Below are 19893 nucleotides of genomic sequence, written 5' to 3' on the forward strand. Positions count from 1 at the left end.
ACAAAATACCCCCATCCCATCAACCTCTCCTACCAACTTCCTAAATGTTCCATCCATCCAATCTAATACCTCTAATTCAATCTCATTTAAATCAACTTTCAAATATATTACCTCTAATTAAATCTCATTTAAATCAATTCCAGATATACTACTTCTAATTCACTCATCAAATTCAATTTTCCAACCTATATTCAACCCCTATCACCTTATTTATCTAATTCAGTCTCATTTAAATTCAATAATTTTTAATTTTACATTAAACAATATTTTTCTTATTTAAATGAAACAATTTGGAATATGAAACTTGTATGCTATATTGCAGGTAGATATTACCCATATTTCTTTATCACCTGTTAACAAAATTTAAAAACAAAAAAGCTACATAATGACAATAATTCGCCATGGTTCCATACATGCAAGTTTGCATGCGTGCCGGTGCCTAAAGACTCTTTGAAGTTTTACCGCCTTCTCCCGATCATTTTTTGAACAATTTACCAAGAGATTAATTCTTTAAGCTACATTAAATCCGTACCAGACATAATTTTACGAAGGAGATTTGGAGATTTGCTCAAATTATTCAAAGATTCTATTAAACTGCGATCCCGTCGAACATTGAATTTAAAAGAAAATCTTCAGATTCATAGTAATCCCTACCCGTACAACAAAATTACATTAATTACGCTGACTGGGGTAGTGTTATTTTTCCATGATCGTGCCATTTTTAATCTGACAAAACGCTCCATATAAATAGCCAGCCAGGCAAAACAGCATTTGGTCGGCAAAACCCAATGCCTTTTTACAAATTTAGGGTAGACACCCTATTTCAAATACATGTGGGTAAAATTTTGTTAAACGTCACCACACTGAAATTAGGCTCTACTAATATATTCCAGATGGCTGAGATACACGTTAAATATAAGTAACATATGAAATCGTTCTGCTCAGAGAAGTCTCCATTTAGCATGATCACTCATAAAACTGTAAACGAATAGAGCCATAAGCATTCGAGCATAAGCTTTTTACAGATTGCATCTAACTGCCACAGTACAGAATATTTACAAGCACAACATGAACACGACTCATCTTTTCATAGAGTAAAAGAAACCCACAAGAGAACACTTGCAGTTGAAGATCTAAATAGAAAATAATCTACTCAGTAACAGACAACGTTGAAAGCTCAAATGGCCCTAGAATGGATTTGATTGTGCAGATTCGAATCAGAATCCACACATGAACAGGATCCAACACTTGTACTTAGTATATTATCCACATTGTTGTCTGCACTGGGGGATATGAAAACACCTAAGCCATATGGCCAAGAGTCAGCAAATGAAGTATCTGAGAATCCAATTTTGCTGGACGAATTGTTGGCAGATATGGTGGCGTTTGTTATAACAGGAGGCCGATTGGATTTCAGGCCAGAAACACCACAAAATCCACCAGCGAAACCACCAAGAGCTCTGCGGGGAGCATTAGTTAGAACAGCCTTCTGATAGATAGGTTCATCAAGTTCCTTTTTCTTAGTGATTTTCAAATTCAGGATACCTGATAAGATGTTTCTGAGATTTGGCACTTGTTTAAGTAAAGGCAGCCTAAATAACTGCTCACATGGACCACTTTGAGTTACGTCATTCAGGAGCAGTTGGGACAGTGAGTTGAAGACGCTATATCCACATTCTCGGTCTAAAACAAAAGCGATAAGCATCCCAACTGTGTGACCAACGAAAAGTAACAGAAGAAGAAACGGAGCTTCACTATTGCTACCCTTTGCCAAGATGGCAAAAATTTGCATTCCCATACCAAGCGCTCTTGAGAATATGTGTATGCTGCCAATAAGTACCAAACAATAAGCTAAGCTTGATCCAAAACAATTTCATTTGAATTAAAAAAAATGTAGCGCAAATAAGATAAAAAAGAAAATTCAACAAACGAGTCACAAAACAGCAACAAATTTATCCATTCTGAATGTAAGAAATAAATCTCAGCAAAGTTTAACAAAATACCAGAATGGAACACGATACAGGATACTCATGAAAATGCACTGGATCAAGACCACTGGAAAACTAAAACTGAGCTCCTGAATACAAACCCAATTCCTGTGTCAATTACTCCTCTACACAAATCCATCCATTATGCATGTTTTACATTTTATATGGCACCAAATTCCACCAAGTGCCTTGGTATTAAATAATATGACATTAGGCATCATGTTTCTGCAATAGACAAACGAAGTAATGATTGAAAAGGTACCGAGGAAAACAATAGGTTTCAGGCTATACGTACAAGATTGTTTACAAGGAATAGTTTCAGACTGCCCCATATCCAAAGAACAGATGCAAAACCCAGAAGGACATTTCCCCGATTGCTCTGATACCTGGTAAACCATTTTGCAACAGAAACAATGTCAACAATATCCATTCAAAGATAAATAGAAAATCACAAAAGAAATATGTGAAATGTTTCTATCGAGGCTAGAACACATGCCAATAAAATGTACAGATAAAATATTTTTAAATCACGATATAGAAAAACCTGATATTCCACATAGTGAACACTACTTTTTCAGGAACATACTAATTCGAATTATTGGCTGCACATATCAAAACTATAGCTAAAATAATAAAGTTTACACATTTGAATTTCCTGTTTAAATTTTGTATATCTTTGCACCAGAAAGACAACAGAAGATATGTAGGCAAGTTTGGGCATTCGTTAGTAGAACAATATACTGGTTTGGTCCTCCGCAATGGAGATGGGCGATAAAGTAAGTAAAGTACGAAAGATAATGTTAAATATTGGAGAGAGTAAAGGGACCAAAAGAGGTACGTGTCACCATAGCATTTGGAACTCTGTTTATAGCATGAAGCTTTGAAAACCAAAGGAATCACCCTAGAAAGCACTAAGCAGCATTAAGTGCAATGATAGTATTCACTGCATATAATTGGCCCATCTTTATGAACTAAACGAGGTAAAAAAATGAAAAGCCAAGCAATTTTCCATGACAAGCATGAAAAAATGTGATCTCATAATCGTGCTTCATTCTGTTCTTGAGGAGTTTAAACACCATAACTCATAATCCTATAATTGTTTGACAGGCTTACAAGGACATTCACCACATAGAACACCATAATGAGAAAACTGATGTTTAGAGTGCTGTTATAATCCTATAATTGTTTGACAGGCTTACAAGGACATTCACCACATAGAACACCATAATGAGAAAGCTGATGTTTAGAGTGCCGTTCTCCTTTCTTGTACATTCCTTCTCCTGGAGCTAATAATTAAAAAATAATTCCTCAAATATCTTATGGTCATAAACAGAACCATTTCTGTAAGAGCAATGAATCGATTTCAATCTTGAAAAACTTAAAAGGTAATATGTTCATCCACATTCCCTAGCCATTCCAAATAAGTTATTGATATCGAATGCCACTGTAGATTGCACCGTGTTTGGTAGACCAAAGATTTGATGACTTAGCCTTCTCAGAGTGTAATTCAATCAAGAGAGTGCCAACTATTGTACTTTAGAAAGTCATATTTTGTAAATATGCTATCCCCTAAAGCAGTGTGCAAGCCACGTTTGGTGTATAGCCACTATATTTGGAAACTAACATCAAATCATATAGCCTCTAAATAAGAGCCAAGCCATGGTTGATACAAGTTCATGTTCAGCAGGAAATCATTTTTCCTTGGACCAAATTTTTTAGATGGTAAGGTTTTACGCTCAAATGGACAATAGTGGAACAATAAAATGATGCCAGTGTCCATCTTACTAATGCCTCCACTTTACAGTTTGGTTTTTGCAGAATATAAAGCATTTGAAAAATAAGACATTTAGACCAACCCTTCATTACTGTGTATTTTACATTTTGCTTTTAGCTTTAGTTGGACCGTATTCTAGGGTTTCCATAATCAAGGGGCAAGTATAAATAGTTTACCACATAATATGGCTTAACCTAACATCTTATTTTGTTGAAATTCAAATACAAAACCTAAATTTTTTAGCCTTGCGCACTTCTATAGCTATATTCCATCATGTGAAAATTATACACACTGTGGCATGCAGCTTTACTTTCCAGCTGATGCGGCATATGCAAAAGCCTTACATGGAATCTTTCATGCATCAACTCTTTACTACCTAGGGAATGGCATTTTCCTTTAAGTTAGATGTGACTACCCCACAAGAAAGGAAGAATTCATCTCCTGGTTTTCTTTCTCGTGGCAGCTCTAATTCATATGACATGAACTCTCTCTTTCACGTTTGACATTAAGCTATTTTCAGTAAGGGGCCATAACGTGTTTCTTATTCTACTACATTTCGCAAAAAACTGGAGACCTCTGTAGACGATACTAATACAGCACTAGTAGCATGAAGCATCGATGCCCCAAAAAACACAACTATCATCTATCACATAATAATCTGCTTGTACAAAAAGCAAACTAATCTAAAAACATTTGATCAGCCAAGCAGAAAAGTTGGTGCAACAGCTAATTTTGTAAATCATAGATTCATAAAGGTAGATCATATTACATGATCCCATTATTTTTTTGGAAGAAATGGAAAGTTTTCTAAGAAATGAGCAACATGTCCTATGTTAGTTATTCTTAAAACATGTATTGATTTTTCTGACCTACAAAGTAACATTGAATGAGCATTTGTAAGCATGTTCAAATTCCATCCAAAAAAAATACTTTTTGAAGATTTATGCACCATTTTTAGCCTTTAACATTATCTATATTTCAAAGTTTCATTCTCTCTATTCTAAAGGGAGTAAAGACATCATGACTTGCCATTTCGAAAAGCCTAGTTGAACGACCAAAACCGCAGAGCAAAGTACAACTGCAAACATGTGCCATACAAGGTTTCCAGAAGTTTGCAAATTCAGTGACTGATAAACCTGCTCATGAACAAAAAGCAGTTCATGTTAGAATATCCATATCCAACTTTGACTCTGCACCTAGAATAGATTTTAATTTAAACTTGAGTGCTAGATATCATCCATGAGTTGTCAGTTCCAGAAATAGAAAACTTTCATGCTAATACCAATTTGAGCTGCGACAAAAGTGCAAGAAAATCCATACATTATCACACCAAGATAAACATTAAAGAAACTAAAATTTCTTCAAAAGATGTCCCCTAGAAGGGCTAGTAACTTGAAGATAAACCAGAGAATTCTTCAAAAGTTTAAAATGCTATGCAATGTCGGTAAGATATTAAAAACTGTAAGCCAATTATATGACCCAATGCATCAGAATACTCAAATTTCACTAATTTAACTAATGATTCAAAAAAGGCATGCAACAAAGATGGATATTGCACTACCCTTTTGTAGACATAGTAGGAGACTTCAAAGAACCTTCTACTATGGTTAAATACTCAGGAAAAGGAATCTGATAGAACTTCGTAAAATTTTTGAGGTCAGTCACTCAGGACAACGCTTGTTTGTACTGCTACCATATAATGTAAGTGGAACAAGGGAATTTAAAACCCCTTCCAAAGGTGGTACAATACACGCTTTCTTGTAGTTCCAAATAGTAAGATTGACTGGTGATGATGAGACCAATTCTTAGTGAGATTGATCACTTACAAAAATGTCAGATGGTTCAGAGTGTATAGAACGTAGAAGATACTTGTAGGTCCAAACGGTTTGATTTATAAGTTATTATGAGATCAATTCTGGGAGACCAATCACTTGCAAACAATGTTTGATAGCATGATGTGCATAGAGGATAGACAACCTGAAATTATGTATCCCTGCAATATTATAACTTTACTTAGACTTACAACAGTTTCCTTTTGAGACATACAAATATAACAACAGTACATGACTACATGCTTAAATGGCAAAGCAAGGCTACATTGATAAGGCAACTTAACTTCATCATTTCATAAATCAGTATCAAACTGAGGCAAAATATCATAGTGCGATGTTGTATATAACAGGCTACTTACACCTGTCAAATAGACTCACCACAACCAGTGGATGACCTCTTAAACCCTATTTTTATATGTAAGAGTAAGGATGCAATAATGTACAAGGAACCCTTACACTTGTCAAATAGGTTTACCACAACCAGTGGATGACCTCTTAAACCCTATTTTTATATGTAAGAGTAAGGATGCAATACTGTACAAGGAACCCTCGCTGAAAAAAACAACATATATCTACATTTATAAGAGAAGACCAACCAAAGCCTAACAGGATATTCAGAGGGCAATGAGGGATGTAATATAAGTGATGTAAAGAGATTGAAAGGTGCCAATAAAAGAAAATAATAAATAACAAATCAAGCATAGTGAATCACAATCTGGAGGTCAAATACATATTAATTAGAAGATAAGTCGAGAACCAACATCACACTGTATCGACATGCCCTATACATGATCTTCTTCGGAGATTGACAACATTCATGATCTAAAACTTTACCAGACAAAAAATATTGAACATGGTACATAGATATATACCATTATTGATCATACGAGTAACAATAGTGTGTTAAACATGTGAAAAACAAATGGATCTTTGGGTTTGTTAAATTCCATCCATTCCTTAACTCATTCTATGTGTAAGCTGCTTCAGAAGACTCTGTGAATGGATGGTAATAAACAGACCAGATCAGGGGTTATGCTTACTTATTCATGAACTTTGTGCTTAAAATTTGACATACTACTCTGCACGTAAAGAAAAATGCATATGATAGATACATATTTACTTCAGCCTTCGCTTGTCAATCTATAAGTAATTATGTACAGTGAGTTTTTATACATTGTTCGCAATTTCTTAAATATATAATATGTATGGAAACATATCATATTTCTAATATAGATTTGTTTCTTGAAGGCCAATTTTTTGAAATAGTTTCTTGCAATAAAAAAATTACTTGTATTTTGACGCAAAAAATACAACATACATGCATTTGGCATTCCTTTTAAGTACAATGAGCATAACCCTTCCGTACAATGAGCATAACCCTTCCTTACAATAGTGCCACTCAAAACGAAATCAGACTGACCATCGCATGCAGGATTTTGGCCATTAATGTCATGCAAGATTCACTATTTTCGGGCTTACTTACTCATTCTTCCCACAGAGTCACAAAGTAGGTCATTCGCCCCCAAAAATATCGCAAAGCACGCAAAATGAAATTCAGTAGGAGACAAATAAATTCAAAATCTACCATAAGCTAGATAATTCACCAACAGGCATGCATTACATAGAGCAAATAATGAATAGACAATGAAGTAAACTTAACATCACAAGTAAAACTGGAATTGCTTATGTGATTATGCCGAAGATTATTTAACAATATTATGGATCACAGAAGTCTAAATACCTTAAAACTAGAATTGTTGAGCATAAATAACTGCTTACTTTTCAGTTAATGATTTGCTTCTGGCTGCGATTAGAATCCAATTTAAATGCACATTTCGCTTTAAAAATTGGAAGAATTTTTATAGGAAGTAAATTTTCCTGATAACAAAGTCATCTTCTACCCGGAACAATGTTATGCACTGAATTAGGAAGAAAATCGAAGTAAACATACCATCTCACTAAGCCAATGCCGAGACAAGCTCGTAGTGGGAAGCAGCATGCAGAAAACGATCAAGCAGGCAACCGGGACGTAGTCCTTACTCGAATTTGCACAGCATTTCTTCCAATATGCCTCTTCGAGCCCCGGAGCATTAAATTTCAAGGGAAAAGAACACAATAGCATCGAGCCGCTCTCTGGAGTCCCGGCGTACCCGAGCTTACTAAAATTAGAAGCTTCCATCGCCACTCTAAGCTGCTCATCCGCTTGCCGTTGGGCCTCCTGGGCAGCATCCCTGGCCCTCACATAAAGTTCATGATCCTTTTCACTCTCCTGCACATTGATATTATTCATATCCATAACCCTCCCCTGCCGGAACGTCCAATCGTAAAATGTAGCCATGTAAAGAACTCCACAGTCAAAGGAAGTTTAAAGGCTTTACAAAATCAACGACTCCCCTGCTTCTGCTGCTCTTTTAAAGTCGGCCCAGCCCTGGCGGCCTACCTTTGAAAAGGCCAGCTCTTTCTGTGCACAGAAAAAAGCTTCCGCATTTTCTTTTTGTTGACCGTAGCTAGTACAGTCAGTTCCCTCGTGCTCTGGCGGTCACCACGGGCAGCCGACCGCCGACCGCCCACCGCCGATCGACCGCTGATCCATCCCCGTGGCGACCTCGAAATCCCCAGAGCCCCACAAAGAATGTACTGAGTTCACCAAATGTTCCTGCAACCGGCTACACGGGCCCCCAGGCCGCTCCACAGGCGCCTCGGGGAGAGCGAATCTGCAGAGGAATGAAGTTCTGCAACTGCAACTACCCTGCTCCAAGAACGGCCCTGTATGGGTAGGCTACTCACCAACTAATCTCCTCTTTCAGCCATCATTTCATAAAACTTCATCCATTCAAAACTGCGATGTAGGAATGAGTCATGGCTTCTTTTACAGTTCGACCAACAGATTGACTAAATTAAAAGCCTTTTTTAGCGATGAAGGAATGATTCATGTCTTCTTTTAAAGTTCGGACAACAGATTGATCGGATGAAAAGACCTTTTTGTTCGCCGCATTCTAGCTCAGGCCGTCGGAAAAGGCGCAATCTAGTTAGTCAATAGACAGAGCCCTCCTCCAAGAACATGCTCCGCCCCTCGATCCGCGCGAAGAAGGCCCGACATCTCGGGTTCTGAGACCTGCTAGGGCTTCAGCCCTACGGGTATCATCCTTTGGTTTCAGAGCTAGGGTTTGAACTTTAAAGGCTTGGGTTCCAATAGGGAGGGTTTTATCGGTACGGTTACAAAACCATAGTTTGGATGCCAGGCCGATGAAACCAGGACTTCGGCTTCGATCTCCGCCAACGCACGGAACAGAATAATGTGATTTTTGGGGAAAGGACGAGAAAGCTGCGTTGACCAGTTTCCACGATTAGATGTGTACGTGGATACCCACGTGGCAGTTCTCCAATAAGTTTTGCGTTTCCCTGAATGATACGGAAGGAAGGTTTGTAACTTCGTAGGCTAAATTGACACAGATTGTGATTTACTGCTTACATGGATATTAATATCAACGTTTTTAAATAATTTCGTTTCTCAAGAGTTTGTGTTTTGCTTACGTGGATATTAATATCAGCGTTTTTAAATAATTTCGTTTCTCAAGAGTTTGTGTTTTAAAATTAATGGGTCAGCGAAGCCCGCTTTTTTCTTTTTCTTTTTTAATTTGGTAAATAATGTTATATTATTTAAATTATAGTTTTAATTTTTATTCCTACAATATCAAGATTTTGATGTGTCACTGTGTTGTATTCTTCTCAAACATCTCGGATTTGGAATTGGTTTTTTTTTACATATATGAAAAATCAGGTTTTTAATTTAAAAAAAAATTCAAATCACATCACTCAGATTTAAAATAAAAATAATAAAATTTTATAATTAAAAATTATTTTAAAAAATTAAGTCAATTATTTTTTAAATAATATAGAATAATAAAATTTTATAATTAAAAAATATTTTTTAAAAATTAAGTTAATTATTTTTTAAATAATATAGTTGGAGTTGAGTTTAAGTGGGTTTAAATCTCGAGAGACATGTTTTATTTGGTAAAAATTGTGAAAAAAATTGTATAAAAGAGTTGGGTAGTACCATAACCATTTCATTGAAGAGAAAATATATTTTTTAAATAAAATAGAAATAATAAAAAATTATTGATGATGATGATGGTTAACGTCCACTGAGACTAAACTTTGGTCTATCGGACCTAAAGAAACGAATTATTTAGTTTGATTTAAGATTTTATTTTCTATGCTCAAAAAGCTTGGAGAGAAGCCTCCCGACTGTAATTTTGACAATGTAAAAGGCTAGGAAGGTCAGTATTCCAACAAAGAGTTTGAAACTGAGATCTAATGTGGTCGTACGCGGAGCACTCTAAGAGGAAGTGATTTTCATCCTCGATATTTGTATTCTCACATAGATGGCATAACCTTTCCATCCATGGTGTTTTAGGAACTGCCCAACAACCCGTTTCACTATGGAGCTCATGAGAGTTCGTTCCAATCTTGGCTATATTAATTTTCTTCTTTGAGCTAGTTAAAAGAGAGATACTTTTGATCTTCTAGGGTGGGGTTGATGACCTCCTTATAATATCTTAATTTTCTTTTAGCTGCTAAATCTTTCTCACACTACATTTTTTCTTTGAACTTAGAAGTAACAATATTTTTAATGTTATTAATGTTTTTCAATGCAACATTCTTTTCGATCTCCCAATGGTTTAACCAGGCCCTGGTGTCTTTATACCAACCTCGTTTGAGCCTTAGGTGGTTTTGGCTGGAATTTAAAGCTAGCTTAGGAAGTCTATGGTCTCCTATGTTATTGAGTTTGTGCTTGTACAATAGAAGCCTAGTCATAGCTAGGCTCTCAATAGGGGAAAGACCCACTTCTATAAGGAGAATAGGATAGGGTGTGTTGCTTTTAATTTTGAGGTTATACGTTATAAAACGCTTCTGGATTTGCTCAATATTTCTCCAGGATTCTTTAGAGATGCTACAACCCCAAACCTCACATCCATATAAGATAATCGGAGTGACTAAAGTTTCAAAGACAAACTTCTTTCTATCCCACATTACGAGGTTTGTCATTTTACAATTATTTTCAAGACCAAAATAAGCTTTCCATCCCCCATTAGTCCTTTTCTCAATGCTATAGTTCTAGTTGAGCTTGTGATGAATATCAATTCCTAGGTATTTGTAGGAAGACACTTCATCCAAGTTACTATTGTCATACATAAAATTAGCGTAAGTGTCCTTCTTGGATTTGATAATCATAACTTTTGTTTTGTCCGTGTTAACAATCATACCCATGGTAGAGTAGAAATTTTTAAGAAGTATAAGTTGCTTATCAATATCATATGGGCACCTTGCAAGAAGAACAATATCGTCGGTGTAGAGAAGAAGGATGATGACTATCCCAGCTAAGATCGTGCCATCACATCCTGCTTCCTTTAAACAACCTTCTAGCTTGTCGATGTAAATGCCAAATAGGGTAGGGGAGAGGGGGCAACCTTCTTTAACTCCGATATTACACTTAATATCTTTCTACCACCCCTCATTGCACTTTAACTTGGCAATTACATTCTCATATAACCTCATAGCGGCAGTTCTCAACTCAAAAGGAACCTTTAGCTCTTCTAATCTATTCCAAAGGTCATTTCTAGGAACCATATCGAAAGCCTTTCTAAAGTCCACAAAGCAACAAAAGAGATTGGATTTATCATTGTGGCATTCCTCCACAATGATCCTAAGCGTAACGAGGTGGTCTGTTGTTGAGTGTTACTTTCTAAAACCCGCTTGGCCTTTAGCCCGCTTACCTTCACTTTCAAGCCATATGCTCAACTTCCTTTCCAAAATAATACCATATAACTTGGCTAGGAGAGGGCTGATCATAATTGTCCGATAATTAGAGGGGTTATTTGTATCCCCACTTTTAAAAATAGGGATAATGAGGCTTTTAGTCCATGGTTTAGGGAACCCTTGCTTGACCACTTGATTGAAAAGCTTGTGAATGTGGGGATGAGGACAAGACCTCCAATTTTTAAGATTTCCACCTAGTAACCTTCAATGTCCTTAGCTTTCCCATTAGCCAAGCGATTAACCCCAAAATCAATGTCTTCTAATGAGAAAACTTCTTTCGTTGTGAGCAGGGTTTCAAAGTTATCCATGACATTTGGAGATTCATAAAGCTTTTTAAGATAGGAATTCCAGTCGTGTAAAGCAATTTTATTATTATCTTTAGTTTTCCTAGTTAGAATATGCCTCTAGAATTTCTTAGGAGCTACCTTAGAGAGGTGTAAGAGATTCTCTTGTCTTTTACGAATATACTGCCTTTTTTCCTTTTAGTTAGGGCTTTGTATATTTTTATCTTGCCAATTTTAAGAGATTCATCAACAACTTCCTTAATTTCTCTCCTCGCACTTTTACAATCTTTGTCATACCATGGGTTGGTTTTGCTATTTCTTTTATTACTTGAAACTTCAATTGAGAACTTGTTAACAAAATATGAGAGGGTCGTAGTAAAATTATGATAGAGATCTTCTATGTTGTCTATTCTAGACAAAGGAAGCAAATTAGTTTTTAATTCATTTACAAAGAGATCTTTTTTATTTCTATCAAAGATTAACTTCTTTTGGCTATAAGGATTATCTTCTGTGGGATCTCTATGCATGAAAAAATTGAGAGATAAGTAAAGGCCTATGATCAGAGTCAGGCTCGTGGTCGTTTAAGATGTCAAAATTTGTTATTTCGTTGTATAGAGGGAGATCGAAGATAACATAGTCTACCACGCTGCTACCAAGCCCATGGATGCAGACCATTTAGCTAGAATTGGACCACTTCTTCAGACCGTTGCAAATTATAAGATCCTAAGCACTACAGAGCTTGACTAGCTCTGACCCAAACAAATTCTCCCGAGGTCTTCAGAGCTCCTTTTGTACCGGCTAGCCAGAGTAAGGTCTTCGTCTAGCCAAAGAGGGTTAGGGTTGAAATGATTGCTTAGAAGAATAGTTTGGTTGCTTGAAGTTCAAGCATTAAAGTCACCCATTAAAAGGATATTGCCTTCATTCCTTAGGCTAGAAATATCATTCTCTGAACCATTGTAAGGACTATTTTTATCTAGATTTTTTTTTTTAGAAGTTAGAATTGATGGGGGGAAATAACAAATTGCTATGTAGGTCTTTTTATCATAAATGTTAGTAATTTCTATCCAACTATATTGACTGTAAGGGTCGTTTTTATAAATCCTAGCATGGGGAGAGATGTTCTTCTTAATGTAACAAGCTATACCCCCAATGCCTCTACGGGAGGATCGCTTATTCCAGGTAGACCATAATGTAAAGCCATCTATGTTAGGGACCTTAGATTCTTCGTGCTCCCAAGTTTCAACAAGCAAAATAATATCAACATCATTCGAGATCCAACTTAGCTTGGGGCCTTTGTTCCATGGAAAGCCCCGACAGTTCCAAGAAAGAATCTGGAGCATGTTGAATTGCTATTTATTATTATCTTTTTGGTTTCTATCTCAAATAACGGCTTTTCTATTTCTGATTATTGCCCATTTTCCTTCCTTCCTAGCTTCCTTTACCTTTTGAACCTCCTTTCTCAATTCTGCTTGATCTTTTGGAATGAGATCTTCATTTATAAATATTCTCGTTCCTTTTAGACTTGAGGTTTTACTAAGTATGTCATACTTATGGTCAGTAGAGCTCACCTTTATTCGGATCAACCTTCCTTTATTCTCAGTTAGTTTCCCCAACCTTGTTGCTTCTGTGAGACACGTTGTTTCAATTTGTAATCTGTTATGTAATTTTGTCTGGGCTATGGCTAAAGTATCCTCGTCTACCTCCTCTTTCAAACCGAAGATTATAAGGTTCAAGGCCCTTTTGTTACGCTCATGGTCTAATTCTATCAATTTTTTCATTTCATCTTTAATTGGTTTGATATCTAATTTACCTGCCACACTATTTAGGGTGAGGCGGCTATTAAATTTTCTTCTAGCTCTTTAATCATGTCCTTCATTTTAAGGCTCTCTAAATTATCAACATCTACTTGCTGGGATGTTTGGTTCATATCTTGGTTTTGTTTTTCTATAACCTGCAACCTAGTCTCCATTGCCTCCATCTTATTCTCCAATAGTTCATTTTGAAATCATTAAACAAATTGTTAAACAAATCATGTTGAAAACATTTTTTAAAACATTAAATTCTACGTGATTATTCTATGTAAAAATAAGATTATAGCAATTGATTTGTTTTTTAACTATTATTAATTTTTCTTTTAACTTATATAATATTTACCTTTTAAAATAAATTATATATTTTTTAACTTATATAATATTTAACTTTAAAAATAAATTATATATTCTTCAATATATCCAAAAAAAATTTAACAAATTGAGTAAATATTGCATTAAATTTGTGCTTGGTCGCAGTAAATACTTGGGAAGTCATTACATTTCATCATTTTCAAAGGATCCTTCGGAGAAGAGTAGTCTATCAAGGCTAGAAAACTAATAACTAAAAAGACAACGATATTAGTCAAGCATACATAGGTTCTGAAATATTGAAAGAGCAAAAATGAAAATTTACAATAAGCTCCCATTACAGAGGAAAATATATGTTTACATCAACTGGTCTATTCAAGTCGGAATGAAAGTTGCCATAGTCTGGGCCTGGAACAATGCTTATAGAATTCTCATTCCCCACACCATTGCCATTGATTTTGAGATTTTCAAGTTGTCTTATGATGGCATCAATCTCTTCATCTTCACAAGAAGTTTTGATTTTGAGGGATTGAAGCTCCTTAGTGACAAATATTAGAAGATTATCTTGTTGGCTAGTTCACCATTTTAAGTCCATAATTTCTACTTGAAGAATCTTCAAAGGATTGATGCTTGCATTACTAGGAGAGTTTCTAGAGGAGCCTAAAGAAATGAGACTGGAGGACATGGCTAGCAGGTTTGAGAGGCAGTTGAGAGGTGTCCAAGGGGGAGCAAAGGCAGCACCCCAAAGGTGATTGCAAGTGAAAGAGAGGAGGGTTTGATGGGTTAAGATGAAGATAAGGCGATCAAGGGGAAGGGGAGAAGAAAATATCAGATATATTCCAAATTGAGAGCCAGAGTGAGAGGAGGGGATGCCTGAGGTGGTAGGGAAAGGGAGACGAAGGGGGTGGAGTGGGCTAACCATAATAGAGCAAGGGGATGAAAATGATACCAAAATGTAACAAAAAGATGCAAGGTATACAAGAGTAAACAATTCACCACATAATGATATTCAGGCCAAAATAAAATATGACGAGGGCACCAAAGACAGATCTTAAGACACTCAATTCCATCAAACTATTGGATGTTGAAACTGTCCCACGCACAATCTTTGTTGTTAATTGTTGCAGAAGGCACACCTGAAAGAGAATTTCACCAAATGATTAAGTTGTAGGAGTGGGGGAGCCAAGGTCTCTCACCACCAAAGAAAACAGCTTTGTCAATCAAGAGGGGCTCATTACAAATCCACTGGGAGCGATAGCAAGCTGACACCACACCTCTTGCAAAGGGAAGGAGCCTAGGAAAACCATGAAGGCAAGGAGAGGGGGACTTTTGCGGAGGATTTGGCAAGATAGTAAAATTAGAGGGGTCGGACCAATAAATTTATCCATGAGGAGACAACCCTCCCATGTTGTAACACCTTCCTCCCACATTTACCCAAGCTAACTGGTCCACCGAGGTAAACATGTGATGAAGAGTTACTATGATATGATTCAACTTCCCATGTACAGTTAAGGAAGTGGAACCGACAAGACAAGACCAATCTGACCTTCCTCGGGAAGTACAGAACCTTCAGGAGCTAACCAACCCCTCCAGGTGACCAACCCCTAAGAGAACTTGATGTTTTGTTGAACTAGACCCCCAGTTGCTCCCATGAAAAGCCTTCCATGCGACTTAGACCCTCTAATCCTCCCACAACAAGGCATCCATGCGAATGTGGCCTTTTTCAAGCAGTTATGTGCCAGCGACCCTGAATTCTGAGCCACTTTTTAAGGGTCAGGACTCATGCCTCTGCCCAAAACTTCATGAAACTTCCAGAAGTGATAAATAATAAGATGACAAGGCTTCTAATACAAAACTTGAACAAGGACCTAACCTGACAAGGCCTAGCCATGACAAACATTCCGTCAAACACATCATGAACATGTAATCTACAGGTCATATAAACACATTTGAGGATAAGGACTTCATACTTATCTGAGAATTGTTAAGAAGGTATGATGCCCTTTCATAATAGCTGCATTATCATCAATTAGGTCATACATTCATTATTCATTCATTTACTAATCAAAACATGATGAGAACCATAACTCAAGTCTGTCATAAACCGTACTTATAACCAACCGAATAACAATAATAGAACGTCCATTATAATCACATAATAACAAGCACATTTACGCATAATACACAAGAGAACAAGAGATCTTATTACCATATGCAAAAGCCAACCAAGCTAGGTACTTCCACATACCACTCGACCATAGATTGCGCTGAACCAAATTTTTCTTTCAACCAATCACCCCCGTACCATATTCTAAGCATGAATGTGGGACTCACAAAATAACCAACTAGGGTTTCTAAGGCTTTACCCTATATCCCGCCAATACCTGCCAAGGATTCCTAGGCCTAAAACCCTCATCTATACAACCAAGCTTTACCACAATCCCACCAAGGGATTCCTAGGCCCAAACAAGAAACATACACTACCAGGATTTACCGCAATCCCACCATATACCAGTCCAGGGATCACTAGGCCTATACAAGCATGGATGCCTCCGGATCTCTCCACCTAAACCATGAGGAATTTGTCTAACTCCACCTCTAGGTTATCCTGCCATTCATCAATCGAGGGTTCCTAGGCCCAATGAGGCTCCACCCTTTAGGATTTACCATGTATCCTGCCATTCACACGTCGAGGATTCCTAGGCCTAATGAGGGTATACACAATCAAGCTTTACCGCAATCCTACCTTCACCGGTCTAGTGTTTCATAAGCCTTATGTCTCCTCCTGAGACCACTCCGCTCAGTTTCGAAACCATCCGACAATCCATCTTAACCAAGTAATAGAAACCCCATCACACCATGGCTATTTGGAAATGGCAAGGCAACGCTGAAAACCACTATCACACCTGGAAAAACCCATGCCAATGACAACAAGAGAACCAGAAAGACACATGCATGTACCATGCATGCTAAAACTAGCAAGGAAATCACACATGCAACTCAATACTTACAAGTAATCTCGTTGTATTTGCTAGATCCCGCTCTTCATTGCTTGATCTTTGATTCCCCTTGCTTTCTTTATCCTTCCTTAGCTTTTCTTCCTCCAATGCTAGAGTGCTCCAAGAATTCTCTAAGTGTCCAAGAGTATGAGAGAGAGAGAGTAGAGAGAGAGCTCCAAAAATGAACTAGCAAAAGGTTAAACTGACAAAAGCCATGAACTAATCCTCATAAGCCTTTTTATCATTGAGGCCTCTATTTTCTTCATTTTCCATTATTTTTCCTTCATTTTCCTCCTCATATGCAACCTGCAACCTTTCACCTTCCTTTTCTCCTAATTTCCATTATTTTTTATAAATAAATGCTAAATAATGCCTCTTTTCCTTTTCAAGTGTCTTTGCCATTGCCTTTGCCAATTTCCCCTTAGCCATAATAAACCAAATGAACACCCGCTAGGATGTTTTGCCCAACATTCTGCTTGGAATAAGTGTACCATGGTCGTGGTTATTAATTTTCCTTTATTAACTTTATTACATGGATTTTTAACCCGTGGTTGTTAAACATGCTAATCCCATCTCATCATAATTAAGACACCAAATGTTCAATCGCTTTGGAGTCATCAATACGAAGGGTGGAGGAGCAGAGCTAGGCATCTTGGACATTACTTTGCAGGGATGAGCATGAAGAATTATAATAATGTCCAACACATGAGATCTTCTTTCTACTATCGCCACGACATCAACCTTCATGGCCTTTGGAGTTTTATTTTTTTATTTCTTAAGTTCCAAAAATAATTCATTTGGGGGCATATTTAGGGGGAAAAAATAAGGCAAAAAATAGACATGACTAACTATCGTATTGGGTGTGACTCCTTGTTGCCATTGATTTCTTTCTGACCTTCAACCAATAGACATGCTAAGTTTTCTTGGTAATTAGCCTCTAATTTTTTATTCTAGAGGATGTGAAAGAGAGAAAATGGGGAGAGGAGGCTAAGAGCACGGTTAATTCTTTTAAACAGGAGATTAAGGAGATTAAATCTTGAGTGTAGGTGCCACTATCAAATTTTGGATAGTGATCATGGAGTCTCCCAAGATTATTAGGTCCAAAGTTCCCCTATCGCGAGCCAAAGTTAATCCCAATAGAAGGCCATACATCTAAGCTTGATTGTTGGTTTTCTTACCTAGTCCCCATGAATATTTGGCTACAATTTTTACACCGGGATTAGTGAGAATCCCTCCCCCTCCTACCACCCCTAATATATAAAAAAAAAAAGTATTATGATAAATCTAATATAGGTGAGATGTTGTAACGGAGTGCTAGATTTAAAATTAATTTAAAAAGAATGTCCACCCATTATGGAGGAGATGTTGTAGTGAAACATTAAGTCAAAAAATAATAATAATAAAATATAAAATTAACTCAATTAAAAAAGGGTAATAAAAATAATAAGTCAGCAAAATTCAATTTGCTATATTGTAATTTTGTGTTTATTAATAAAATCATACACAATGTCTTTGAAAATTTCATAATATGCATATTACATTAAAAAGAAAATAATTAATGATGATTTATATTGTAACAATGATATTTCAAATTTCATGTTTAAATTTAGTTAATTATCATATAAAGACTTAATACTTACAATAATCTCTATCTATATTTACATATAATCTATGTTATGTTTATCACATTAAAAAATTAAATGAAAAGACTATAAAACATGTCAAAGAAAAATGTCATGCATAAATTTTATAATTATATTTAGGATATATGTATTATGAGGATTTTAATAAAATTAAAAATAAGAATATTTATATAGAGAGATATGTTAAATATAGATGTAATATAAATAATATTATAAAGAACCAATATTATAAGGGTGTTAATAGAATTGAAAATAATAATATTTTTATGAATCAAGAAGAATGTAGGTTTGCTTGGGGTTTAGGTCACACTTCCAACAACATTGCTAATCATATGCCTCATATCAGGGCTTGAGGCAAATTGTGAATATGGGAATTCGAGAGGTGATTGTTTTTGGTGATTCCTTGAATACAATTCACCATTTACATTTAGGATATTTCTCCTCAAATAAAAATTTAAGTCATATTTCAAGTGGATTTATCAGTTGTATTAGTCTATTCCTATGAAGCAATGTCTCCATGTTCTCGGATCAAAGAACTCCAATTTTGATCACATGGATAATTTGGGGTCAAGGTTAAATCAAGGTGAACTTTGGTGGCAGAGGCAGAAGGGGTATGTCCCACTTCCTTAACGGGGGCAAAAGGGATGGATGCTTTATAAATTTTGGTTTTTGTTAAGTCAGTATTAACAATTGTGTAAGTGGAATATTGTAGATATTGTAGTTTTTAGTTCAAAAGTTTCAAGGTCAAAATTATGTATATGATTGTTGATACATACTCCATTCTAACCATGTCCACTCGTTTCAACTTACTTATGTAAATCATATATTTAAACTGAGCTTTAGCTTAGTGTCTTTTAATATAATAGTTATTCTCGATAGTTGTTAAAAAAAATTATATGTAATTCAAATAATATTATAAATAATCAACATAGATCCATCTTAAATCCAAATCTACTATAGAGGGATCAACTCTCTAATGGTGCAAAACTTTTCTCAAGTTTTGTACTCAAAAAGAGGTTTGCAACTTAAGAGATTTGATCCCTCCTCGAGCCTAGTAGTTCTATAGTTAAGATGGATCTATATTGGTATTTTTAAAATGTGATTGTGAACAAATTAGAAGTCTTATTGAATTCTCAAGGTATAATGCCATGTGAATTTCAGAGTATTTGCCACTTTTTTGTTTTAGTATTATATTGTGATTTTGAGTTTCAATATTCATGCCACGATTTCCAAACATTTTGTTGTTAATTAATGATTAAATTATTGATTGTTATAATTATTATAGTTTTGGTGTCAATTAATATTATTAGTTGTTAGTTAATTATATTAACTCATTATTATTATTTAATGAAGGCACATTAAAATTTGTAGAGAATCACTAGTCGGAGCTATATGTTCATAAGGAGAGATTTAATTATCATCATCTAAAT

The 19893-nt window shown here is 35.9% G+C and overlaps 1 protein-coding gene across 1 annotated transcript; it reads right to left on the reverse strand.

The window, feature by feature from the left end:
- Positions 1–909: 909 nt before the first annotated feature.
- Positions 910–8905, reverse strand: LOC149250730 (uncharacterized). The gene is made up of 5 exons (XM_089459221.1): positions 7546–8905; positions 4792–4898; positions 2284–2374; positions 2004–2077; positions 910–1826 (listed from the first exon to the last, which is right to left on the reverse strand). Exons 1-5 carry the CDS (start codon positions 7930–7932, stop codon positions 1178–1180), a joined length of 1308 nt encoding a protein of 435 aa, XP_089315347.1. The 5' UTR covers positions 7933–8905; the 3' UTR covers positions 910–1177.
- Positions 8906–19893: the final 10988 nt, after the last annotated feature.

This window comes from Pinus tabuliformis, chromosome 7 (assembly GCF_031772625.1).
Source record: "Pinus tabuliformis cultivar Carrire ecotype Pingquan chromosome 7, CPIR1, whole genome shotgun sequence".
In the NCBI taxonomy this organism is placed as follows: domain Eukaryota; kingdom Viridiplantae; phylum Streptophyta; class Pinopsida; order Pinales; family Pinaceae; genus Pinus; species Pinus tabuliformis.

Excerpts from the sequence above, each read along its gene's own strand:
- LOC149250730 (XM_089459221.1), bottom strand. The coding sequence starts at position 7,932 with ATGGCTACATTTTACGATTGGACGTTCCGGCAGGGGAGGGTTATGGAT. Across the intron at positions 4,899-7,545 it reads GGCATTGGCTTAGTGAGATG|GTTTATCAGTCACTGAATTT; the intron begins GTATGTTTACTT and ends GTTCATGAGCAG. Across the intron at positions 2,078-2,283 it reads TATTCCTTGTAAACAATCTT|GAGCTCAGTTTTAGTTTTCC; the intron begins GTACGTATAGCC and ends GTTTGTATTCAG.